The sequence below is a fragment of the Diospyros lotus genome, chromosome 6 (genome assembly GCF_014633365.1).
Source record: "Diospyros lotus cultivar Yz01 chromosome 6, ASM1463336v1, whole genome shotgun sequence".
NCBI classification, from domain to species: Eukaryota; Viridiplantae; Streptophyta; class Magnoliopsida; order Ericales; family Ebenaceae; genus Diospyros; species Diospyros lotus.
In genome coordinates this window covers 977,140-1,002,615 of record NC_068343.1, presented here as the reverse complement: position 1 = coordinate 1,002,615, position 25,476 = coordinate 977,140, and the positions used below count along the sequence as shown (strand labels likewise).

Here is a 25,476-nt window from a genome sequence, read left to right as displayed (position 1 = left end):
GAAAAACAAGGTAGATTTAAGAGAGATTCACTTCCAAAGTAACATTTTATCTCTATACTAATGGGATCGCGTTCACCCTAATTAAAGAAAGTGAACAAAATCACACTCAAAAAGATGGCGCAACGTCTAGCGGCATATCATATATCAAGAATGAGCAAAATATATCTATAATTGCACGTTTTAATTAGGAATGTTCAAAAAAATCGGTGCACCGTGAAAACTGGCCAAATCGAACTGAACCGATCCGATCGATTTTTTTTTTGGCGGTCGAAAATGGTTTGGATTCTGTCCAAACCGCACAGTTTGCGGTTTGGACAGTTTGCGGTTCGGTTTTAAACCGAACCGCCCAAGAAAATAATAAAAAAAAATTATAAAAAATTATTATTATAAAAATCTAATAATTGGCAGCCTATCCTATTTATTTTTTTATACTGTTTTGTCTTTATTTTTTACTCCTATTTATTTACATTTAATTGTCTTTATTTACCATTTTTAAATATCTTTTTTAGTGATTTTAAATAGCATTTCAAACTGCGATTTGGCCGAACCCAAACCAGACAGCGGTCTGGTTTGGTTGAAAAACTGCACTAGTGGTTTGACATGCTGAAAATGATTCAGACCGGCCAAATCGCACCGCGAACACCCCTAATTTTAATACTTAAATTTTTTATTATTTTAATTATACATTTGGAGTCAATTGCACTTGTAAAATTTTTATTTTTTAATTATACTCTTGTATTATGTTTAATTTATTGTCCTTAAGAAACTTGTCGATATGTATATGCAATTGACTCGATATTTTATAGTTTAAAGATATAATTAAAATAATAAAATATTTAAAAATATAATTAACTTGAAATTACATAATTTAAGAGTGTAAATAAAATAACAAAAAATTTGAGTATTTAAAGAATATATATATATATATGACCATTAAAAACGATGTTAGATATAGTTTTAACTTCGTCTACTAATTTTTAATTATTATTAGTTTCAAGTCCGAATAAAAGAGGAAGATTATTAGGGATAGCCAATAAGCCATAATATATTGTTATTGTTGTTAGATGGGTAGTGGTAATACTTGCGGGTTTAGTTTGATTTACGATAATTCTTTGGAGTATGGAGAAGTAGGTGGGTAGCAGATGGGTGTGGTAAGACGTTGATGGCTGGCTGCCAATGGAACAATGGTTCTTCAATGCAGTTTGTTTAGTTGACAATGTGCTGCTGCTGCCGGTTAGGTGGCTTAATTAGCGTGAGACGGTTCATTTGGACCTCTCAATTACGTTGACTGGAGACACGTTGTTGCGCGATTCAAGGAGCATATATATATATATTTGGACCGACCGGGGAAAAGGTGGAAATACATCTGCACGCATATCCATTGTGTGTTTGGGTGTTTATTGCATTATACATCTGCACGCATATTTTGTTTTGGTAACGCCAAAATAGGCGCTCCTATCTCGGTGACCTCACACCATGGGATGGGAGGGGGGTAAATCAGGACCGAGCTCCCTTAATTTCAAACCTAAGAGCATCCATACTTAGAATACCTCCCATGGGAGCGCCAAAGCCGCACGGGCTGAGCCCTGGGGTTGGTTGATATTTGTTTGTTTGGCTGTACACCAATCATAAGGCATAGGCATAGGGTTGTGCATTCCGAATAATTTTTTCAATGGTTGGGTTTGGAGCTAGTTGTTGCATTATAGTCTCTTATGTATATAAACACCGAAACCATGTCGTTGCATTATTATTTTTTTAAACATTTCCTATTCTTAAACGTTAAGAAATATTAATATTGTTGTTAAGATATAATAATAAATTTATTTAATTGAAAACGTTATCGTTTGATTGCTTGAATCTATAAGGAATAAAATAGTCAGAGGGCGTGAAAATATTTTCGTGCAAATATTTTAATATTTAAGTCAAATACTAAGAATGTTGAAAACTCTAAATGTTTAAGTTAGACACTAAGGTGTTGTTCTTCTCGTGTTTCAGTTTTGAGTTTTTAATTCTTTTTTAGTTTTGCCTTTAGAGTATTTGTTTTGAAATTTTTGAAAATGTATTTTTTTTAAAATACATTTAAATAAAAATGTATCTTACATTTTTATATATCTTACATTTTTTAAAATATTTTGAAAATGTATCTTACATTTTTTCACAAGTAAGATTGACAAATAACGCTCACAAACTCACATAGTATATATATATCTTCGTGGGATCAATATTCATGTCAATTATCTTTGTTTTCACAATTAATTAGCTACAAATAATTTGAAATAACTGTTTATTATTAGTTAGAATCCATCCAAATTCATATTTTTGTCTCTATTTTTATTTTTTTTCATGTAATTAATTAATTTTTTTATTATTTTAATTACATCTATAAATTTAATTTTTTAATCAATTTAACCCTTATATTTTAATTTTTTTTCATATAATAACTCAACACTTTTCATTATTTTGATTACACCCCTATATTTAAATAAAAAAAATACATCACACTTGTTCATATTAAAGTATATGAATTAAATTAATTTAAAAATATAAATCTAAATATGTAATCAAAATAATAAAATAAATTAAATTATCACATAAAAAAATATCAAAACAAATTAAATTGACTATAATACTCTCCTCTATGAGGGTTAAACGTGCAGAAACTAATACTCATAAAAATAAAAAAATAAATAAAAAAAGAGAGAGAGAAGAAAACCAAGTCCTGCGGGACGCTTAATAATAACATTAAGGTAATGCAGGAGCAAGGGTCCTAATTAATTAAGTCTGGTGCTCAGCCTTTCTCGGCACGGTTTGATTGATATTGGCGCAATGACTACTAAGTTGGAACTCTTATCTTGCAGTTGCAGCAAACAAAATAATGCATTACTCTGAATATAGAAAAGGATCTGGCAATAAAAAAAAGGACCGGAACCAGAAGCAGCCAGGGGAAGGGTCACATCAGCAACAGGAAAAGAATTCTGAAAGAATGACAGCTTGCTACTAGAGCACGCCAGATCTTATTTCTCCCTCTCAATTGAAAATTTGACCCTTGCGGTGAGAGTGCCCACATTATGGGAACCACAAGTTGAATCGAATCAACACATTACAGCACAAAAAAATCATCTGCTCGCTTCATAAAAATTGGGCAGTTATTGCCATTCCAGGTGTCCTCCGACAAGCATTGATGTGTCAAAGAGGAAAAAGACGACTACGACGGGATTTTAGTTGACAACATCAAGCACCAGCTTTCGAGACTTCAAAACTGACCACCTCAGGCGCCTGTAATAAGCAGCTTGAAGCAATGCCAACGACAGTACAAATATCCACTTGAATCCCATCTGTAGTAAGCAAAGCACATTGCGTGAGAGCATAAATTGCCAACTACTACTGCATGTGGTGGTCATGATTTCGAAGCAACCATACCAGTTTTCTCTCTTCCATTTCGGGTTCTGCAGCCCACGACAAGAATGTGACAACATCTTTCCCCATCTGCACCAATATTACCAGAGTCTTAGTAACGTACTTGGAGAGAAGCATAAAAATACGAAGGCAAATTATGGAACCCTCTTCTAATACCCTGGGGCAAGGTAAGAGGGAAACGTACCTGAGCTTCTGTTGCAGGGGTACCATCTTCATACTCAACAGCACCATCATTAAGCATTTTAGGCATGGCAATAGCTCCTCCTGGGAAGTAAGGATTGTAATGCAATCCTTCTCTGATCTACAAAAATCGTTACAACCTTGGTGATTATGCAGGCATTTTGTTGATTTGCAAAACCAGTCTTCAAACAGGTGCCAAGTTCTTTGGACAAAATAAATTTAAAAAACAAAGCTCTTATTTGAACGTTTCTAATGTATTAGGTAGCTAACAATGAGAGTAAAAAAGTCTCATAGTTTAACAATAATTTTCGACACAAGCATATTTCATTGGGGGACTACTTGACATTGTTATTGTTTTTATGTAATCTGATAGGTGCAAATCGAACATAACTGCAAGTAAGCCAGCATTTGACAGATGATTTTGTCATAGCACATCTTAATCTCATTCTGAAAGTCTAGATTACAGATGTCTATCACCCTAGTAACAAATGCCTACCAACTTTCAGATGCATACCAAAAGAAAAACATCTAATATTGAAGGGTTTTGTACATAATTATTTAAATGTTGAAGGCACAAAATTGAGATTGACTCACATCTTAGTTAACAGAAATCATATTACAAGAATTAACAGTAAGAACCTCACCTTTCAATCCCTACAGTACAAACTCAAGACACTTTTTTTGGTGCCACTATTATCACAGTAGTTGAGGTTGCCACTATTTTTTTTTTTATTTGGTTGCCATAGCAGCCAATGGTGCTGTGACATTTGCAGTCGTTTCCTTTCCTCTTTCAATAATTTTCTTTTTCATCCATTATTGCTGTTCTTTTATGATCCAAACTATGTGATTATCCAAGCAGGAAGTCCCCAATGCATGAGGCTCCAAGCTTTGCAAAGAGGCCGTTTTCATGATTTGATCCCATGACCACCTTGTCACAAAGGATCAATGTGAATACACAAGTCCATTACACTGCAAGTTCAAAGAGAGAGTTTGAAAGAGAGTGCTAAGCGGACTTACTTGTACACCGGCAGGAGGATCATGGTAACCAGTTAGAAGTGCAAAGACATAGTTCTGACCATTGTGCCGAGCCTGAAACACCAAGTTGCTTAAGCTTGTTGGATACATAAACTAATGCCTCTCAAAAAATAACTAGAACAAAAGGCAAGAATTACTTTGGTGATAAGAGATAAATCAGGAGGATAGGCCCCTCCATTAGCAAACCTAGCAGCTTGTTCGTTTGCATAAGGCTCAGGAAAACGATCACTCAGTTTACCAGGGCGAGTAAACATTTCACCCTCATCATTAGGGCCATCAGACACCTCAATCTCAGCAGCCATGGCCTTTGCTTCTTCCTCTGTATATGCCACTCCCACCAAATCACGATATGAAATTAGGGACATTGAATGACAGGAAGCACAAACTTGCTGGTAAACCTGGTGACCACGACGAATCCTGTTCATGTCACATTGAACATATAGAGGTGACTGGAAGCATGGAATAATCCAATAATTGCAAGCAATTGAATCAAAAACATTGTGCTGATCTTATAGAAATGAAAGGCAGATCCTAAAGATTTCGCTTACTGAAATAACTGTTCTGCACCATGCTGCCAGGGAAACAGGGAGTGAAAATTTTCAAGTGAAATAACAAGAAAGGCAAATGAATTGAAAATATTATGCATTGAAATAGCGAGAAAAATGATGGCATCCATGATCTAGGAGGGACACTACTCAAATTCACAACAGAGATAGTGAAACAAGATATGAACCAACTAGAGGTCCATATAGATTTCAAAGTGTTCTCTATAGATTATCCAAACTCCATCTGGTTGCAATTGCATGGAAATTATTTAAAAAGCAGTCAAAAGGTGGCCTAATTTGTCAGGATAAGGCCGTCTTCAAACTAAGGGACAATATTTGACAATCATTAGCGGTTAGTGAAATACTCACGATGCATGGTCATATGAACTGAGAATGCCTTTGTGAGGCCAAGGATAGCTTGGACATTCTAAACCATGTTCAGCTTCATCAGCAGATGCAATTGTTGCAAAACTCAAGAGCCCTGACACGCCAGCTCCAAGAAGGGCAAATGCTCTCAGGGATCTCGTGACAGTAGATCCAAGTCCTTCTTGATCTTTCTTTGCAAAAAGAGATGAAAGAACTGGAGGGGCCTGCAGAAGGTTGCCCAGACGCAATTAGCCATTAGCACTGATCACCAACAATGAATAATTAAAATGTTGGTACGAAGAGAAAAAAAAAAATCAAAATCAAATACCCTATCTGATAATGCTCTTGGCCAACCAATTTAACATCAGTTCAGCAAAAGATCTTTTATAGGCTGCTGCACCATCAGCAGCCACTGGTTCAAGAAATTTTACGCCATTTTGAAGTTGTCTTACGTACAAGAGAACAAGAAACAGTGCTACTAACTATTAAGTTCAAGGAAATAAAATAAAGAGGACCATGAAGTAAAAACAATGTCTGAACTAAATTATAATTGTGTATTAAATTTGGCTAGGTACACAACAAACACCTTGCAGCGCTACTAAGTTCATGGCAATAACATGAAGAGGGAAATGGTGTAAAAACAATTATTCTATCCTTCATATGCCTCCCCTTCTCATGTCAGACCTGTATCTTATTTATCATTTTAGAGAAGGCCAATAGAAACAGAAAGCAGATGGCATAAAGTATAAAAGCTATCCATATATAAATAGCTACTCATTGCTCTATAAAATGTATGGCATCTAGAAAGCACTAAGACAAAGACTAGATCCTTCAGCTATGTTGCATTTTGTTGCACTCATTGTTTCTCTGATACATGTAGAAAGGGAAGGGTAAAAGGGGGACACAACATATTCTGTTCAAGTGAGTTAAATTTCTCCCCCCCCCCTGGCATATAAATAGAACATTCCATATTCAGTCAAGTCAAAACATTTGACTTTTAAGACTGAGGAAATTGTCCATATAATCAAGAGAAAATATTCAGACAGACAAGTCAATGGAACATAAACTTGGCACCATTGCAGGCAAGCAACCTTCAGCAATGATGGAAACTTTTGTTCTATTTACTATAGAGAATCTGCAAAGCGGATTTTAGAGGCATGTGAAACTTGTATGTCTGTAACTGTAAGTAGATTACAAAGAAATAACCATCCCTTTGTTTCCTTCAAAAAGTAGGGAAAATCCAATTAAAGCAACATAAGAATCCAGCAGCTGGACTCCATTCAAAGAAATGCAAAAATGGGAAAAACCAATACACAGGGCCGTATAACAGCTGAGATTGAACCACGTCTTGTGTGCCAACTGATAGCTAATTGATCTCTCAACCTTGACCTTAGGGCCACTAGTGTACCCGTCACCTTGAATATACCATCAGAAGAAAATATACACCCTAAAACAAACAAGTACAAGGGGGATGCACACAAACAGAAAAGGGTAAGCAGATTAAAGGCATTGATTTATTTTATAAATGATTATGGCAGAGAAAAGCATTCAGATACACGATTAAGATCGCAAGCTACAAGAATGCTTTGGTGACATACAAATATGATACAAACAGAAAAGGGAAAAAAGATTCTTACAGATTGGTATTGAAGTCTCCGATTCAGTAATAGCTGGATTGCTCTACCAACCATTTTAGTCAATCTGTTCATTTGTTGGCAGCAAAGAACACAATTTCAATGGAAATAAATAAAATTTAAGGAACAATGAGAAAGAAGGGAGACAATTCTGTGAGGCCAATAAACGGCAAAGCATCAATTTTTACAAATCTTACCTCCCAAGTCATCAAACAAAATAAAGCAAATAAAAAAAGCATTGGACAAGTATAATTTGTTAGCATCTTGGACAAGTATATTGTCTACTTTTTGGCAGCCTATATATTATATACCAATTATATAAAACAAAACTTCTTATTTGGCATACACTAAAAGTTAGGTGCTAAATAAAGTCCATGATGGGAATACTGAGATGGTGAGAGGTTTTGGACTCTAGATGTAGCAAAAGAAAAGGTCACGAGAAGAGACTTGACGGCACTATATATAGAGTCAAACTCATGAATAAGATTAAGCAATTGTGATTCTTTTTATTTTCTTTCTTTTCAGTTGGCCAATAAGATTGTAATGACAAACTTAACGATAGCAATTGGCTTCAAAACCATCATGAATTCCTTCCTACCTACACACCACTCGCACAAACTTTTGTCCGGTTCAGTAATCTGAGTGATTTGTTTCCCCAAAATTAAATGGCATGACAACCTAAAACTAGGACAGACCAGGCTGATCTCACAAAGTTACACCTTCAAGTTTTAGCGATCTCTTGCAGCTAAATTCACCCAGTTCATATTGAAATTTAGACAAATATTACATAAGCAGAAGAAATCAGATTGAGTCAACAATGCAATGGTAGCTTAAGTTAAGATATAGAAATTATTGTCTTATGAATAAGTTAGGATGTTGTCTCCCTTTAGCTGTTTTCTGCTCTCCATTTTTAAGTTCAGGAAAGGGCCAAGTGGATTACTTTTAGGAGCTATGTCAAATATCTTGGTGATCTTGTGAGTTGTTCATAAATTGCAATTGCAGTTTTATTTACCAAAGCCCGTAGTGTGAGGCTTAACACAAATAGGAAGGATGGATACCTCCACAAGCTTGGTAGAAGAGGACAACCATAATGAATCAATTACGAAGTGGCTATAAGCTAAATCAGCGCTTAAATTTCTTCATCATTATTCTCCTGGCTTTGATGATAAACCCTGGGTCGTTTGGTTGCAATTCAATGATCATAGTTTTGGGGACCAAACACAATATTTATTTCTCTATTGTTTATTTAAGTGATATACTGACACAGTTCCGCATGTAGTTTAGATTGAAGAGACAAATGTGTTTTCCCTTCATAGGTTACTCAAAAGAACCAAGACCTTCGAGTACAGTCCTCATTTGAGCAACATGAGATGCATGAACCTGCAATCCACCTTTTTGATTGATTTGTAGCAACTCTAGATTTCCTATATCCTCCCTTTTGCTTTACTAATAGCTCTTTACCAGTCCCACCAATGACTTAATCTATACTACACGCTATACTATACCTTTTATTGCAAATGATAAAATTTGCAAGTCCACGATAGAAAGTGAGGGGTTGTTTAGTTGGGGAAAACACAGTTTTTTTTAAAATTACTCCACATAAAACGGTAAATTATAAAATTTGTTCAAATCCAAAAAATGTTAGATGCAAGATGGAGATGCAGAAAACATGGGTCTCCTAAATTGAACTAAACAAAGGAAATGAGTTTTTTCAAATTTTCCTTACTAATTTGGAAAACACAGTTCTCTACAATTTTTTTCCCAAATCATTACCATCAACTTCTCTAACAAAAGTAACACAAGTTCCTCTCTCTCTCAAATGTTCCAATTTTCTATATTGTAAATTAGTTTTTGTACTTGTAACACTTGGTCAGGTTTTCCAAATTTGCTATGGAAAATCAAAACTAGAGATTTCATAGAAAATTAGAGATAAAAAACCAGAAAATATTTTCCACAGCTAAACAGCCCCCAAGTGTCCTTTCATTTTTACTTTCTTTTCTGTGCTATATATATTTTGGCGATTTTGGGGGGGGGGGGGGTTGTTGTTGGAGGGGAAATGAATACAACAAAATAGAAGTTTCCGTAAAAGACAATGTCTAAATAGTGACAAAGTCAGAATGAAAAACGACATTAACCTGGTTCTAGTATTAACTTCCACAAACAAACCAAAATACCTACTGACACAGGTTTGGTAACTCAAAATTATCACACATTTAATATCATACTACGGAGAACAACATTATACAAACTGACACCCACAGAAAACCAGCAATAAACTTGGCATGGCAAAGCCTAAATGGACACTGAAAAACAATCCAACAAATCCAGATGGCGCCTTGAATGCATGACGAAGTTCTGATTACAAAACCCTCGCACAGACCCCGTGGTACCAGACAACTTCAGTATGAAATCCACAATAGCTTTCCTCATAAGCGTCGCCAGAAAATACATCTACAGCCTCAAATCAAACAAACAACCAGCTGCATTTTCCGATCTAAATTCTAAAGTGCGAATAAGAATAACGAACAGCATAACATAAATATGCCATATGCGATGCTACCGATGAGTCGAGACAGATAGAGACACAGATATTTACATTCTAATGCGTGAAAAGGCGCTCGTATGGGCACAATATACAATCCTCGTAGATGTCAGACAACAAATCGTGAAAGCTGTAAAGTTGAATGAGGATATATATAGAGAGAGAGAGAGAGAGAGACTCACGGGAACGGCGTCGGAACAGGATCGACGGTGACGAGAGAGATCAATCCAGAAGGGGAGAGAGAGAGAGAACGGGGAGAGATCGGCAGCGAAGAACAGTGCAGAATAACTGAGGAACGATAGTGGATGTGTGGGAAATAGGGGTGCCAGCGCCAAGCTCAACCTCAGCCTGAGGCGTTCGGGGCCTTCGGGCAGATCCGTTTTACCTCGTCAAATGGCGTGGGTTTCTCTTTCTCCTCCAAGCTTGGGCTCAGGGCCCAAAGTCACGGCCTGTGAGTGTGATGATCCCGAGTATTGGGCTCGGCGCGTTTTGTTCCCTCAGTCCTCACTCCACCTAGCCATTTATTTATAAAATAAATTATTTTGTCACCTATTTACGTTAGCTATTCAAACTTTTTATTATTTTAATTATATATTTTTATTTTTAAATTAAATTAATTTATATATATTTTTTCATATAATAACTCAAAATTTTCATTATTTCAATTAAACTTCTACATTTACATTTTTAAATTAATTTAATTTATTATATTTTGATGTGAAAAGAGTATAACATATACTTTCTGATTTCACTTTATTTTTTTTATTTTTTATACATAAAAATACATGTGACGACCCTCCCCTAAAATCTAAAATTAATTTGAATGAACTTCAAATAAACTCATAATTTTTTCCATAACTATAAGAAAATTTAACCGCACATTCAATATCTTTTACCTAGATATGACTAAATAAATAAATACCTAAAATATCATTTATCCCACAATTTTCATACAATCACATAACTTACAATTTATAATATTTTTTGAGTAAATAAAAGACTCTTAATGACTTCTTGATTACATCCATAGGTGAACCTTCCTTTAACACTTCTTTTCCTTTGTTAGAACCCAAGTTATATGTATAGTTGATTAGGGGACGAGTCTTAAGATTAAATAAATACAATATATATAAAATAACAAATCATAATTCATAACACCACATGAAAGATAATACATGAAGTAATGTATGCATCCAGCCCATCCACGTCTTCCATCCATAACTCTTGGTGGCCCCAAATAATATTCTCATAGACCTTAACATGAGCTATGTTTAGTCCCCAAAAATTTTAGCCTCGTGCTTAGATACTCCCATGTCATCACATACAAGTTAAGAACATAAAATTTATACATAAAATATATACTGAACCTTACAATTGATTTTGATACCTCAGTAGACCTACTTGAATAGATTATTCCAAAACGTTAAGAACAACATTGTCACGTATTTAAATTATTTTAACAAAAATTTAAACATAATAAATTTAAAAAATTATTTAAATAAACATTATTAAAATTTAATTTTAAACTATTCATATTTATCTGTAAATTAAAAATGACGTAGTATTCTTTACTTTACTTTTCTATCTCATAGGGCGATTTTACTTATGCCAAACTAACGTAATATTTGAGGAATTTTTTATTAAATTTCTCAAATATTTAATAAATCATAAATTATTTATGATGCACAAAATTACTTATTTATTCATTTATTTTTTTTTAAAATAGTGAGATGTTACAATACACGAATTAAATTAATTTAAAAATATAGATTTAATTGTCTAATTGAAATAACAAAAAATTCAGATTATCATACAAAAAGAAAGTCAAAATACAAAACTTAATTGACTTGAAAATCAGGTTATTCCAACAATCGAAACAAGAAAAATTATAAGTGATCACAAAAAGAAAAAGAAAAAAAAAAAAAAAAGACCCTTGTTAACTCTTAACAGTAAAGAGTTCTGGCAACAGGCGGGACGGTTGGTACAGGGGCAAAATATGAATTTGGCCTAATTGTGTACTTTGTTGATGCAATCACGTGTCTTTAATTTTATAATTAAAAAAAAAATATTTGTTTTAGTGGAAAAAAGATACAATTTCATTTTAACACACAAAATGGGTTATCTCCTAATTGCATAAACGCAGTCATCAAACATGACATTTATGACGAAATAGATGTAACTTTGAGGAGTATCAAACAATTCCAATCAAACAAGGGTTGGGTGCACTGATTTAAGATCCTTACTTGACTACCATATAATTTATAAATATAATTTTATTTTATTTATATTGACATTGGCTATAATAAAGGCTCATTAACATAATAATTACATGATAATAAAAAGGCTAGTTAGGTGCACCTTGTATTGTCATTTGTGAGAAATTAATTAGTTGGGCTCACCCTAAATGTTAAATCCTAATTATTTGTGTAGTCACTTATGACTTGTGAAAAATTGATTAATGGGTTAATTGAAATAATAATTGAATATATTAGGCCGTGTTCTCTTTATTTTTCAATTTTCAGTTTTCTGTTTTGATAGTCTGTTTTTAAAAAATTAAAAATACGTTCTTTTTATCATTTTGAAAAATTATTTTTCAAAACAGAAAATTAGAAAAACGAGTTCTCTTTGAAATTTTGAAAATACTTTTTTAATGATATTTTATTCAATAAATTTGATTATTAAGTAAATTATAAATATTTAATGTTAATATATTATTAAAAATATATATATTTTAAAGTTAATGAATTTTGTAATATTTTTTTTCATTACAATAATAAAATATGAATAAATAAATAAATAAATGTATTTTAAGTTTAGAGTTTGTTTTGGATGAAAACACTCAAAACAACATTTTGTTGTTTTGAGTTTTTTTTATAATTTTTTTTTATTTTTGAAAATGTATTTTTAAAAACAACAAAGAGAACGCGTTTTCATTATTTTAGAAAATTGAAAACTAAAAATAACTTAAAAACAATAAAGAGAACGTAACCTTAGTTTTTTTAATATACAGTGTTACAAAGTATACGATAAGTAAAAAATGATACGTTTGTAAATTTAAGAAATATAGTAATATAGATATTTAAAAAAGAAAAAAAAAGACTATTATCCTTTACCTAAATGAGTGAATTAGAGATGTCAAATGGGTTGAATCACTGGTAGATTGGTTTGACTCGCCTAACCTAACTAAACACAACTCTATTACGTAATAAGTGAACTGTGTCAGCCGAAGCAAAGTATATAAGCCTATGTTAGATTAGGGATATATGACTTGTGATTCAGCCCAACATAATCTCGTTATTTTGGCATGACCCAACGTGACCAATTTGAAATGATTGGCCTATTTGAAGATTTTTCTTAAAAAAAAATTAAATAAATATCTTTATTATTCAAGTTTTGAGGCTAATATTAAAACCTTACAGGTACTTTTAGCATATGAGATGTTAGAGAGGCTGGGCCGTGCAAAATCAATAAATTTGACAATTGATTGTAAGTAAAATTATTATAAATATAAATAATTTTAAGATTACAATTTAAATTTCAAAACTGAACAAATTTTAAGCACCAAAATGGTTAGATGCTTATTTAAATTTTTGTAAATAAATAAAAATATGTTTGAGAAATATTTTGTTTATAATTTAAAATACTTACAAAATATTTTTTTTGAATTTATACTAATCACCCCGTTTATCCCAAAGCCTGGCCCACTAGAGGCGGGTCGAGCCTCCTTTTATTTAATATGAGTTGGGCGGAAATGGTCCATTTAGAAAAAAAGACCGATTCGGCCCGACCCACCAAAAAGAAGGGCCCAGCGAGGGCAGACAGGCCGAATTGGCACCCCTAAGGTAAATAAATGAAGTGTCCATTATACCCTTGTATTCACACGACCGGATCGAGAGTCCGCGCAGTCGGTGAGTCCGACATCTGGCCAGATGACTCGTCAGGAACTGCAAAACCAAACCATAACAGTTTACGATCACTGTCTATAGCAATTGTCAAAAATAGATAAAATATCGCACAAAACTGTGAGAGGCCTAAAGCAAAGCAAAACCATCGGCGCCCACTCTTTCTCCTCTGAAGCACAAGCTGCACGTTCATCCCTCTCTCTCTCTCTCTCTCTCTCATCCGTCTTCAATTTTAGCTTCCCTTCTCCCTCTATATATCAATGGCGGTTCCCTGGATTCCGAAGTCGCGTGAAAAATGGCAAGGTCCACGGAGAAACACACACTCGCAAAATCCACCATCATTGTGTTGGCTTTCGCCGGCCTCCTTGGCGCAGCTCTGGTCCTGGACTTTCAATGGGCTTCCTCTTCGTTTTCTTCTTCTGCGTATTACTCCATCGCCTCCCACTGGGCTCTTGCGAGGTCCCACGTTATCGTCGAACCCGATGCCTCCCCCATAGCTGTAAAGGTCAGTTCCCCTTCTTCAAGAACTAGGGATTGCAGGAATTCGTAAATTTTATTTTCTTGATGGGTTTCTGTTTGTAATGGCAGAGGCCAGAAGTTAAAGAGAAGAAGCAAATTGTTCCGAAGAAATTCCTATTGGCTACATTTGCTGATTTGCCCGGACCGGAACTGGATTGGGAGCAGATGCCATCGGCGCCTGTGCCACGGTTGGATGGATCCGCAGTACAGATAAACGATCTTTTCTACGTGTTTTCAGGATACGGCACCATTGACTATGTGAGAGTCGTGTTCTTCACCTCTGGAACTTCGAAATTGGGATTTGATCTATTGGCAATTTGGATTTATTTGTTCCTTTTGGTACCTTGCAGGTTCACTCCCACGTTGATGTCTACAATTTTACAGAGAACAAATGGGTTGGAAGGTTTGAGACCCCGAAAGAAATGGCGAATTCGCATTTGGGGATTGCGACGGATGGGAGATATGTATATGTGATATCAGGTCAATATGGTCCGCAATGCAGAAGCCCTATAGCTCGCACGTTTGTGGTGGACACTAGGACCCAGACATGGCGGAGCTTGCCCCCATTGCCTGCGCCTAGGTATGTAATGTTCTCTGATCGAACTGTGCTTAGATTATGTTGATGTCTGGCTTTGTTATTGTAACACTATAGGTAATATCGGTTTGTGACAAACTACTCAATCGTCAGGCTAAACATTTGATATTTTAATCTGACCCAATTAGTCTCATAATAATCCTTTCCAAATCTACACCTACTTGATAATGGGTATTACACTAAAGAGTGTTAGCAAAAAGTCACTTGTGAGTTTATAGATCCGATTAGTATACATGATATGCAATTGGGTCGTGACGTTTCAGGTATGCTGCAGCAACTCAGCTATGGAAGGGCAGGCTGCATGTGATGGGCGGGAGCATGGAGAACCGCCACACACCAGGCACAGAACACTGGAGCATTGCAGTCAAGAACGGAAAAGCGTTGGAAAAACAATGGCGTACTGAGATACCCATTCCCCGTGGGGGGCCACATAGGTATGTGCACCAGAAATTTCATCTGTATTGCACATCATCAAAGTTTTCATCCACTTGAACAATAGTTCTCTATAGCTTTAATACAAATTTTATTTGCATCATTGTCCGTGCAGAGCTTGTGTTGCAGTTGGCGATCGGCTTTATGTTATTGGCGGCCAAGAGGGTGATTTTCAGGCGAAGCCTAACTCGCCTATTTTCAAGTGCTCGCGCAGGCACGAGGTATGGTGAATAATGGACTTCAGATAATGATTGGGGAGCCAGTGGGCTTCTAAACCCATCCATGTGGTAGTTCAGGTGTCCCATTTTAATTGGGTTAATAACACTTAATGTTATTAAAAATGAATAAGATAAGATTATATTAAAATAAAATTAAAATATTTTTTAAAATAAAATATAAAATGATTAAGATAAATTTGACAAATATTTTAAAATTTTTATCAAATTATTTGTTAAATTTTTTAAAATACATGAATAACATATGTTATTTTTTTTTATTTGCAAGGATGAAAATAGATTTATTCAGAAAGAGATAAATTTATCTTCCGTATCCTGGAAGAGATAAATTTATCTAAAAAACTTAAATAAGAAATTACATGACGTATTTTTCAAGAATCATTAGATAAATTTAACAAATACAATAAAAAATATTATCTCACTTTTTTTTAATTTATATTTTAGTTAACAAATACTACATAAATGTTAAAATTTACTAAAACTAAACTAAAATTTATTAAATCTTTACTGGTTTTAGAAGCCCAATAGGTTCCAAAACTTTTTGCTTCTTCATATTATTTGGGGGAAATGGCATCATTTTATTTTTTTTTGGGTGTTTTTATGTTTGCTGGGCAGGTAGTTTATGGTGATGTTTATATGCTGGATAGTAAAATGAAGTGGAGGATGTTACCTCCAATGCCGAAGCCCAATTCCCACATAGAATGTTCTTGGGTGGTGGTTAATAATTCTATTATCATTGTCGGGGGCACAACTGAGAAGCACCCCGTGACCAAGAGGATGATCCTCGTTGGAGAGGTCTTCAAATTTGATCTACGGTCACAGGTATCATCAACCTATAACTTGAGTAATCCAATCCAAGTTTTTGGTCATCTTTTGTCCTTTTACATGAGAAATAACTCTAAATAACCCTAAACACTAAACCTGTAAGAAGATTTAAACTTACAATCGGGTGCTTATTATGAATAATTGGGTTAGTTAACATCAATTACATATGTATTTGTAATTATAGGAGTGGTCAGTGATTGGAAGGCTTCCATTCCGCGTAAAGACTACACTGGCCGGTTTTTGGGATGGATGGTTGTATTTCACATCCGGGCAGCGGGACAGGGGACCGGATAATCCTCAACCAAGGAAGGTCATTGGAGAGTTGTGGAGAAACAAGTTGAAATTGTGATGTAATCTTTGTAATAACTTAAACAGTGGTATCCTGTTTCACTTTTGATGTTATACCCATCCGTCTCAGATTAGCTGAAGCCCCTATACATAGCAAACGTAATTCATTTTCATAGCAAAGGACAATTATGATGTCCTCTTTTTAATCTCACCAAATAGCATCGTGTTCACATGCTAAATGAGAAACAAACTTGTAAGGCATTTAGAAACGCTCTAATTTTTGGTATGTTCGTCGTATACAATCTGCCCTGGATACCCAGGTGATTTTGGCTAGAAGAGAACACCTAACCAAGAAAACTTTGGTGCCCGAAACTTTTATCCAGCTTTACACGAAGATGCAGAAAAGATATATATTCAAATAGAACGAGGATGAAATTAACACCAAGTTAGCATTTACAGAAGTCAACCAATCATCTCTACCGGGGTCCAGGAAGACGTGACCTTGTCCAAGTTATGTGCATCTACACAGTGAGGCTGGAACACTATAAATCAAACCCAGCGTGCAAGAGAAATAACTTTGTAAGGGGGGGGGGGGGGGGGGGGGGGGGGGGGGGGGTTACCAAAAGTGAAATAAAGACCTTGCATGGCATATTTCACGCCGAAGTAAAATATCAAATCATGCAGATGCGTACCACGCTAAGCTGCTAACCAACTCCATTTCTTTGGTAAGCTAAATCTATCTGCAAAACAAAGAGAAAATGAAGCTCTAGAGATTTCTAAATTACTAGGCTGGCCAAGCAGAGAGTCTAGTAATCTTGCTGCCAGAACTATATGGCCATCACAATCAAATGCACGAACTGAGGCACCTAATGTCTGGTAGATCAACAATGGAAGTTATATATCTATTGAGACACCTAATGAAAAGGTATCGAGATCATCAGAAGAACCTGCATATGGTGTTTATAAATCTAGAAAAAGGCCAATGATAGGGTCCCTAAAGAAATATTATGGAGGGTTTTAGAGAAAAAAAGAATCCAAATAACCTATATACAAGAGTCAGAACATGTATAAAGGTGTAGAGACAATAATCAGAACATGCGGAGGAGATACTGGACTGTTTAAAATTACAATGGAACTACATCAAAGTTCTACACTAAGTCCATACTTATTTGCTTTAGTACTCACTAAACACATTCAGATAGATGTGTCATGGTGTATGCTATTTGCAGATGACATAATATTGGTGGATGAAACAAAAGAAGAAATGAGTTGTGGAAAAATAATTTAGAATTTAAGGCATTTAAATTAAATAGAAGAAAAACAGAATATATGAAATGTAAATTTAGTAAGAATGCAAAAGTGAAAGATGTTATAATAAAATTGAAAGATCAAATCATATAAAAAAAAGACCATTTTTGAAATTTGGGATCAGTGATTCAAAAAGATGGAGAAATTCACGTGGATGTCACGCATAGAATTAAAGCAGGTTGGCTAAAATGGAGAAATGCATTGGGGTGTTATGTGATGGTAAAATCCTATTAAAACTAAAAGAAAAATTCTATAGGACAACTATAAGACCAATTTTGTTGTATGACTCAGAATGTTGGGCAATCAAATACCAGCATGAGCAAAAGACGAGCGTAATGGAGATGAGTATGTTAAGATGGATGTGCAATCATACAAGAAAAGATAAAATTATAAATGAGGTTATTCGTAAAAAGGTAGAAGTAGTGCCAATCGAGGAGAAGATGAGAGAGACTAGACTAAGATGGTTTGATCATGTGAGAAGAAGACCAAGAGACACTCCTGTGAGGAGAGTTGATGAAATGGAACAATTAGTCAAAAAAAAAAAAATAGAGACAAACTCAAGAAGACTTTGAGAGAGATTAAAGTTTGATATGAAGTGTATGGGTTTAAATGAAAATATGACAAAAGACAGAAATACATAGAAGTCTAGAATTCATGTAGCTGACCCCACATAATGGAATAAAGGGTGGATATATTGTTGTTTAATCAAATGCACAAACATGCAAATATGGTTATCTGCACAAAGCATTTATAAGAGGCATAAAGGGAAGAGCAAAGGAATCAACAAACAGGGAGTAAATAACATGGGTCAATGTTGCACATTGGCCACTGAAAACAATTATGTACTGGAGGATGCCACGGATGTCAGTCCAGGGTGATTTGTGTAGTCATGTTCTGAGACAAATGATCTAATTTGGAAGAAATAAGTAGGTAATAGTTCTTGACAATTACTAACCACCTCAACCAAACAAAAGCGAGGTCATAACTCATCTGAAACAAGTGATTTTAAAAGTCAAAACAAGGATACATGCCTATTCTAGCTCCCTTCAAGACGAATATGGAGTAGTAAATGCATTCAAATGTATTGCATAGGTAATTAACTTGACTGACCTTCTATATGTTCTCCTGTTTGATCTGATCTGATACATAAGCGTGGGATGCAAATTAGTTCAAAGCTTCCAAAGGATCATTCATCAAGGAGGATTGGCTAGTTCTGCATAAGTCCACCTATTTGACTGTTAGCGTAATGATCAAGCATGGAGACAAGACTCTGCCATGTCAGTACAGACCCAAGCAAATTAGTTCAAAGCTTTCAAAGGATTATTCATCAAGGAGGATTGGCTAGTTCTGCATAAGTCCACCTATTTCACTGTTAGTAATGATCAAGCATGGAGACAAGACTCTGCCATGTCTGCACACGCAGAGAGAGAGAGAGAGAGAGAAGGACCTTCACTTCAGGATAGGCGCATAAGGCGCTGGGCATGGAGATACAGTGTTATCAGGTAACTGGTTTATCAAATCAACAGTTGCCTGCAAACATGCATTTAGCATTTTCTTCTCCAACCTCACAAGCTGCGTGGCAACTCGTTTCTTTGCATCCAGATTAAAATCTGCCAACTATGATAGTTGCACATATGTCATTTAAAGCTTGAGAAGCCATAAAGACCCCACCACCATTCACAAATTCAATAAAAAGAAAAATTACCAAAGATTCATCTTCACTCATAGTAGTAGGGTAACCAGCTAGCCTCCTCCCGAAATAATCAGCAAGTTGATCTAAAACTGCACGCTCCATACAAGGACTCACCTACATAATCCATGAAATATTACTCTGATCAGAAACATTTAATGTCATTATCATAAGTACTTAAATCTTACACAAACAAGCATCTATTTTCTTCTTTTTAATTTTTTCCTTTTCCTTTTCCCTTTTTCTTCTAAAATTAAATAATAATGAAGGCCTTAAAACCGAAACAAACATGTAAGGCAAATCACAACCCCCAAAATCTCAAATATAGAAGAAAGTACTACTACCTCGTGCCAGAATTATGTGCACTGCTATTATAAATTAAATTGAAGAAGAAACATACTGGACATATGGGTCCTTGGGAAGAGATGACTGATTGCATTTCTGAAGGATCTGAAACATATCCCAGTCGTAGATAAGGAAGCATATCTGAGACAGCTTCTTTCTCCTTCCCCGCAAAGACCTAAGATAGAAGTACCAAATAAACAATGGCAGTGGTAAATAAGATAGATGCACATGTCAGAAAGAGATGAACTTCATACATAAAAAGCTTGTATTGATAGCTTTCCATTTCTTTGAGCGACCAGTCTTTTATCCTGATACTGGGGATCCTCAGTATTTAATGCTGCCTGAACAAAGTTAGAATAAAGATGCAGTAGACTATATTAAAACAGGAGTAACCAAAATGAAGAAAAAATATTGAAGTTAGAGAAGAAGTTAACTAAATATCACCTCAACCACTATGCGGTCATATGTATTATCTTCATCAACGAAACCATAGTTCAGAAGCAGTCTTGAATTGGGTTGTGGTCCACACCTACAGTATATATCATCCTTAACTTCTTTAGGATATCTTTTGATCAAAGGTAAAAAGTAAAATACATGAATGAGCAAGAATGACAAGGAGGATCTAAAATGCATAACACGATTAAAGGAGAAATTTAAACATTATAGCAAGGCACTTCATCAATGAAAGTAAAAGGCAATACCAGACAACAATAGATTCTCCTGCCTTGAATGGGCGATCAATAACTAATTGAACAGCATCATCGACAGCGGTTAACATTGCCTTGCAATTGCTCCTATACGCTAATAATGGTGGTCCAAGAGGAACTAATGCAAATCTACGAGCCAAACTGACTTTCTGAATTACCAGAAAATCCAAAAATTAAAAGGAATGCATTAAAAAGAAACAAATGAAAAAGGTAAAAAACTAATTAAATACATCGCAGGATTCACATGACAAACACAAAAACTGAAGGGTCTGCGAATAAATAAGCAGGTACCCACATATTTATCTGGAAGAAAGAGAAGGTCAATCATATGATTCACTTTGCTGCTTTAATGCATTTATAGAGTGGTCATTACTTCCATTTAATAAGTCAACAACACAAAGGCTGCACCACTCAAACATTCATGGTAACTTAAATATATTGACAAAAGTGCAAGAAAACTACCTTCAAACCTATCTTAGTGCACCATGGTATTCCTAACAACTAAACATAGGTCCATAATTATCAGTCTACAAAAATATGTTAAGGGTGGTGTTTTTTCTTTTGTGATAACTAATGGCTTCTTATTTTCAGTTTTTTTTTTTTTTTTTTGCTATGTCTTATTTTCAGTATTTCCAATGAAATAAGAAAGCATGCAAAAGTGTACACAAAACAAATAAATGCATGTTTATGCTTTATAAAGCACAGTTTCAATCAAGGTCAGATCTGGCGTGTAGAGAGCATATGGAAGATCTTAATGCCCAATGACACTTGTTATGGAAATGCACTGGCAAAATCAATTAAGCAGACAAAAACAGACCTCCTAAAATGCTAAAGATGAGAAATATAAATGTAATAGAGGCTATCAATCATGGAAATATAGTTCAATCATGGTTCCAGCAGAAAAATATTTCAGTTACAGGAGAACTTTTACCTGCAAATGGACAACACAAGACTGAACCGCTACAAAAGCTTGTTTAAAAATCTCAAAAGGAAAGGCCTCTGTTGGTATGTCGTATGGGTATTGCTGCAAACACAACTAAATTTTTTTAACAATAGGATAGAGAACTCAAATCTAATCAAAAGCCAAAAGAATCCAACAATAACAACATATCAAGCGCCCTTATCCCACTATGTGGGGTCAGCTAAAAGCCAAAAGAATCCCATGGTGAAAAAAATGCAATCAGAGTATGATGATTATCATATATCTATTGTTAACAATAATAGAGAAAACAGTGACCTGAAACAGAGATCCAGCCATAAACCAGACAGTGTCAAGCTCATTATACTCTCTTTTGATCCCTTCAGATCTCTCCAGAACTTCCTCCTAAAGCCAGGGATATTTTGAAGTTTAGGAATGTATTATCGTTTGATCAACTTAAATTTTGTAATGAAAGCTTGTAACAACATAGAAATAGCTTGAATTGAAGTAGCTAAAAGAGAGGGCAAATAAACACCTTAGTGGGGCTGCCAGTCAGGTAAGCAAGTTCAGTCTCTGTCCATAAAAGGGGTGATTCCACTGCTAGTTGCCCCCTTCCTCTCTGACGATCAAGCTCTCTGATATACGGATACCAGAAAGACTTCTTACCTTGCTTCTTTTCATACATTAGATAAAGTGCCAAGCATGCTAGTTCAGATAATTTGCTTGTTGCCAAGAGTTCCGCTGCATGAAAACCCAGAAAACAAAAAAGTTAAAGTAAGGTTTTCATCAATTTTAAGGAGAAGAAAGAATATTCTCATACTTGTGTTTGCTTGCAATGCATTGCACTCCATATGATATACATGAAAGCGGCTCCTCAGATCAGTCTTTAGACATACGCAATAATCTAAGATGTGATGCTAGGAGGCATTACTTTACAGGTTCAACATTAGAGCTTAAATTTCCTTTTCAATGCCAGCCTCTTTGTTGCTTACCATAAATGTATACAGACACACGCATGCACACATTACAGCTTAAATTGCAGTCCAACAGAAGTCAGCTGACATTTTTCAGGTAGAAATTTAATTCCACGCATGTTAAGAACACACTACATGCCTAAACTGTAGACCAAATCTGGAAATCCCAGCCAGTACTGGCATTCATTCAAGTGCAATGTCATTAAAAATCAAGTGATAACACTCTATCTGGTTGGAGTTGTCATTTTATTTAGAACATCAAAGTAAAAATACTGAATGTTAGGAAGTCATTACCATACCTCGTATAATCATGTATTCAAAATATGATCCAACGTCAACATTATTTGAATTTCGCATCTTTCAAATATTGTTTTCAGTAAATTGTAGTTTATGCCTAACACTAGCTGAGAGAAAATGTCTTATATGTGCTATTTCTCTCAAGTTGTATGACAGTTGAATAGCAGGACACTATATCCTCCTGCAACGTCCACAGGTTATATTCTGCCCACAATGTTTCGTACTAATGCCTTTTTGTCCTTCCTTATTTTCACTTTCTTCTATAACATGCTCTCTTAGACAAGGGATCGAGGAAAGAAAACTGAAAATCCGAACTTACCAATATTCTCGTTCCCCAAAACCCTCTCAAGTGTTACGACCAAGGAATTCGGAACAGAAAATGCAATATCTCCCGCCTTCAGAGAAGAAAAAGGAAAAACCAACATAAATTGGAGCGTTATGCTATAAAACTTGACGGATGGGGCGAGCAGACCTGAAGATCCTGGCTGGCGGCAACATAATGGATGGGCCGAAGCTTCGCGTCGTGTGAAGGTCGTTCCTTGAGAACAACCTTGCAAGGAGGCAGTCCGTGCTTATGCATCCAGGATTTCAAGTCTCCGAACTCATCTTCCTTCTTGCTCACAACCTCCGGGTGCTTCCCATCCTCTTTGCGCGTTCCGGCAACTAAGGTATCGGAAATGCAAGCCGAGCACATTCTTCTACGCCGGAAGGAGTTAACGTTTCCGCGGCACCTGCGAGCTGAAATGGAAGCCCTAGCGAGAACAGAGAGGGGACGAATTGGGGATGAAATGCATTTGCTCTGTTGCAGATAAGCCACGTCCATGGCGATGGCACTTGGATTCCGGGAGGGAAGATTCGCGCTAGGGTTTCAGTTTAATTTGTTGGCGTTGGAGGAGAGAGAGAGAGAGAGAGAGATTGGCCCAGCTTTGAGAGATATTTTTCTCGTGATTTCATTCTTGTAGTGATGTGTGAGTGAGAGAGAGAGAGAGAGAGAGAGAGGGATAAGAGTCAGAATTGCACATGAAGTTTAGTTTGGCTTCGCCACACAGAGCGATTCGAGGGAAACAAGCAGCAAGGGAATAGAGGGGGGCAAAACTATATCCATTATCCACAATGAAAGAGATCTTCAGAGAGACCAACCAGCCAGGAACTTATAGAAGGATCCTTATTTTCACACATATTTATATCAATTGTTAATTTTAGGTATTTTTATTTTTATCATTATATGTATCAATTTTAATTTTTATTAAGTCATCTCTAATTCACCTTCTTATCTCACTCTATATTATATTATAAACAAATCATTTTCTATTTTTACTTTACCTAAAAAATTATACGTGTTCCAATTCACACTCTCCGTTCTCCTTTCTATTTTATTTATTTATTTTAAAAAAAATTAATTAATTATATTTTATTTTATTTATAATTTTTATACATACACAAAATCAATAATCAAATATACAAAATAATCAAATATATACATATACAAAATCAATAATTAAATACACAAATCAATAACTAAATCCCCAAAAAATTTCACAAAATTTCCCCAAAAAATTCTCAAAGAGAACGCTCCTCATCCCGCTCAATCTTCCTTGATCTACTCCTTGTTTAGCTTGAAGATGACGACATTCTACTCGTCACCAACACTAGATTTGACCATCGTTCTGCTCGTCATTACTGTTGTTACTGAATTTGGTGTTTGTAACTCACCTTTGCTTATAACTCAATTTCGCTACCAACCATTATTGACTATATTCCATATTCATGAGAGATATTCATTGAGACAAAAATAACAGGGACTGATTTAAAACTTAACAATTCTAGCGAGTAATTTGAGATTTGACAAAATTTTAACGAGAAACAAAATAGATAAAGAGTTTCATTGGAGCGAAATTTTAGCAATTACCTCCTCGAATTTTGGCATGGCAAGCATTTTCCTTTCATGTTGAGGATGGCTTATAATTTAACATTTTTTAAAATTTTTTATCAATAATTTATACCAATATAAATTTAAAAAAATTATTTAAAGTTAAAATTAATATAAATGTCGCGATTAAAATAAGAAATTTTGATAAAAATTTAAATATATATATTAAATTGTAATAAAAATAAAAATTAATATAATTTAACTTATAAATTACGTTTGGCTTTGAAATATTAATTAATTAAATTATAAATAATTAAAATTATTATTCAATAAACACCTTATTATTTAGATTTTTTTGTGTACAACTTTTATGATTTATTTTTAGTAATTCTAGCCCAACGAAAATAACTTTTTCTATTGGGTAAAAAATATGATTAAAAATAAACCAAATGGAATTAAGATATTAGTTCAAATTTATATTTTTATAATATTTTTATATAATCACTCAATTTTTTTATTATTTTACTTATACTCATAAATCTATATTTTTGAATTAATTTAATATATATATATAAATATAAATAAAATAAAATAATAAAACACGCATTATATTTATTTACTTCAAAATATAAAAATTAAATTAACTTAAAAATATAAATTTAAAAATATAATTGAATTAATGAAAAAATTGAGTTACCACATGAAAAAAAAGTATAAAGATTAAATTAATTAAAAAATATAAATTCATAAATATAATTGAAACAATGAAATGAAAATTTTGAGTGGTTTCACAAAAAAAAGAAGTGAAAATACAAAAATAAAAAAAAAAGAAATTGACATAAAATACTAA

At 34.5% G+C, this 25,476-nt stretch overlaps 3 protein-coding genes across 11 annotated transcripts; 1 reads left to right on the top strand and 2 right to left on the bottom strand.

The window, feature by feature from the left end:
• Positions 1-2,858: 2,858 nt before the first annotated feature.
• LOC127804669 (cytochrome c1-2, heme protein, mitochondrial) lies at positions 2,859-10,071 on the bottom strand. The gene is made up of 8 exons (XM_052341589.1): positions 9,902-10,071; positions 7,181-7,244; positions 5,547-5,767; positions 4,770-5,049; positions 4,615-4,686; positions 3,602-3,718; positions 3,421-3,486; positions 2,859-3,335 (listed from the first exon to the last, which is right to left on the bottom strand). The coding sequence occupies exons 2-8, from the start codon at positions 7,232-7,234 to the stop codon at positions 3,219-3,221; spliced, it is 927 nt and encodes a 308-aa protein (XP_052197549.1). The 5' UTR covers positions 7,235-7,244; positions 9,902-10,071; the 3' UTR covers positions 2,859-3,218.
• A 3,323-nt stretch (positions 10,072-13,394) lies between these two features.
• Positions 13,395-23,887, bottom strand: LOC127804665 (uncharacterized). Of its 9 annotated transcripts, none has more exons than XM_052341579.1 (14): positions 23,229-23,887; positions 23,076-23,151; positions 22,021-22,226; positions 21,804-21,890; positions 21,498-21,590; positions 20,561-20,715; positions 20,304-20,388; positions 20,114-20,200; positions 19,915-20,034; positions 19,530-19,631; positions 19,272-19,441; positions 19,114-19,185; positions 18,935-19,051; positions 16,926-17,256 (listed from the first exon to the last, which is right to left on the bottom strand). In XM_052341579.1, exons 1-11 carry the CDS (start codon positions 23,577-23,579, stop codon positions 19,274-19,276), a joined length of 1,530 nt encoding a protein of 509 aa, XP_052197539.1. In that variant the 5' UTR covers positions 23,580-23,887; the 3' UTR covers positions 16,926-17,256; positions 18,935-19,051; positions 19,114-19,185; positions 19,272-19,273. The 9 variants fall into 9 exon arrangements, with proteins under 9 accessions (XP_052197545.1, XP_052197544.1, XP_052197539.1 ...); XM_052341580.1 differs by having other exon boundaries at positions 19,114-19,171; XM_052341582.1 differs by lacking the exon at positions 19,114-19,185 and having other exon boundaries at positions 16,926-17,050; positions 17,209-17,256; positions 18,935-19,037; positions 23,229-23,886.
• On the top strand, positions 13,738-17,113 carry LOC127804668 (kelch repeat-containing protein At3g27220-like). Its single transcript, XM_052341588.1, has 7 exons — positions 13,738-14,126; positions 14,210-14,398; positions 14,491-14,720; positions 14,999-15,169; positions 15,283-15,388; positions 16,019-16,225; positions 16,413-17,113. The coding sequence occupies exons 1-7, from the start codon at positions 13,917-13,919 to the stop codon at positions 16,575-16,577; spliced, it is 1,278 nt and encodes a 425-aa protein (XP_052197548.1). The 5' UTR covers positions 13,738-13,916; the 3' UTR covers positions 16,578-17,113.
• Positions 23,888-25,476: the final 1,589 nt, after the last annotated feature.

Excerpts from the sequence above, each read along its gene's own strand:
- LOC127804669 (XM_052341589.1), bottom strand. The coding sequence starts at position 7,234 with ATGGTTGGTAGAGCAATCCAGCTATTACTGAATCGGAGACTTCAATAC. Across the intron at positions 3,719-4,614 it reads ATCCTCCTGCCGGTGTACAA|ATCAGAGAAGGATTGCATTA; the intron begins GTAAGTCCGCTT and ends CGATTTTTGTAG. Across the intron at positions 3,487-3,601 it reads CCCCTGCAACAGAAGCTCAG|ATGGGGAAAGATGTTGTCAC; the intron begins GTACGTTTCCCT and ends ATATTGGTGCAG.
- LOC127804665 (XM_052341585.1), bottom strand. The coding sequence starts at position 23,579 with ATGGACGTGGCTTATCTGCAACAGAGCAAATGCATTTCATCCCCAATT. Across the intron at positions 20,389-20,560 it reads GGAGAATCTATTGTTGTCTG|GTGTGGACCACAACCCAATT; the intron begins GTATTGCCTTTT and ends TATATACTGTAG. Across the intron at positions 19,442-19,529 it reads TGAGTGAAGATGAATCTTTG|TTGGCAGATTTTAATCTGGA; the intron begins GTAATTTTTCTT and ends CAACTATCATAG.
- LOC127804668 (XM_052341588.1), top strand. The coding sequence starts at position 13,917 with ATGGCAAGGTCCACGGAGAAACACACACTCGCAAAATCCACCATCATT. Across the intron at positions 14,127-14,209 it reads CCTCCCCCATAGCTGTAAAG|AGGCCAGAAGTTAAAGAGAA; the intron begins GTCAGTTCCCCT and ends TTGTAATGGCAG. Across the intron at positions 14,721-14,998 it reads CCCCCATTGCCTGCGCCTAG|GTATGCTGCAGCAACTCAGC; the intron begins GTATGTAATGTT and ends GTGACGTTTCAG.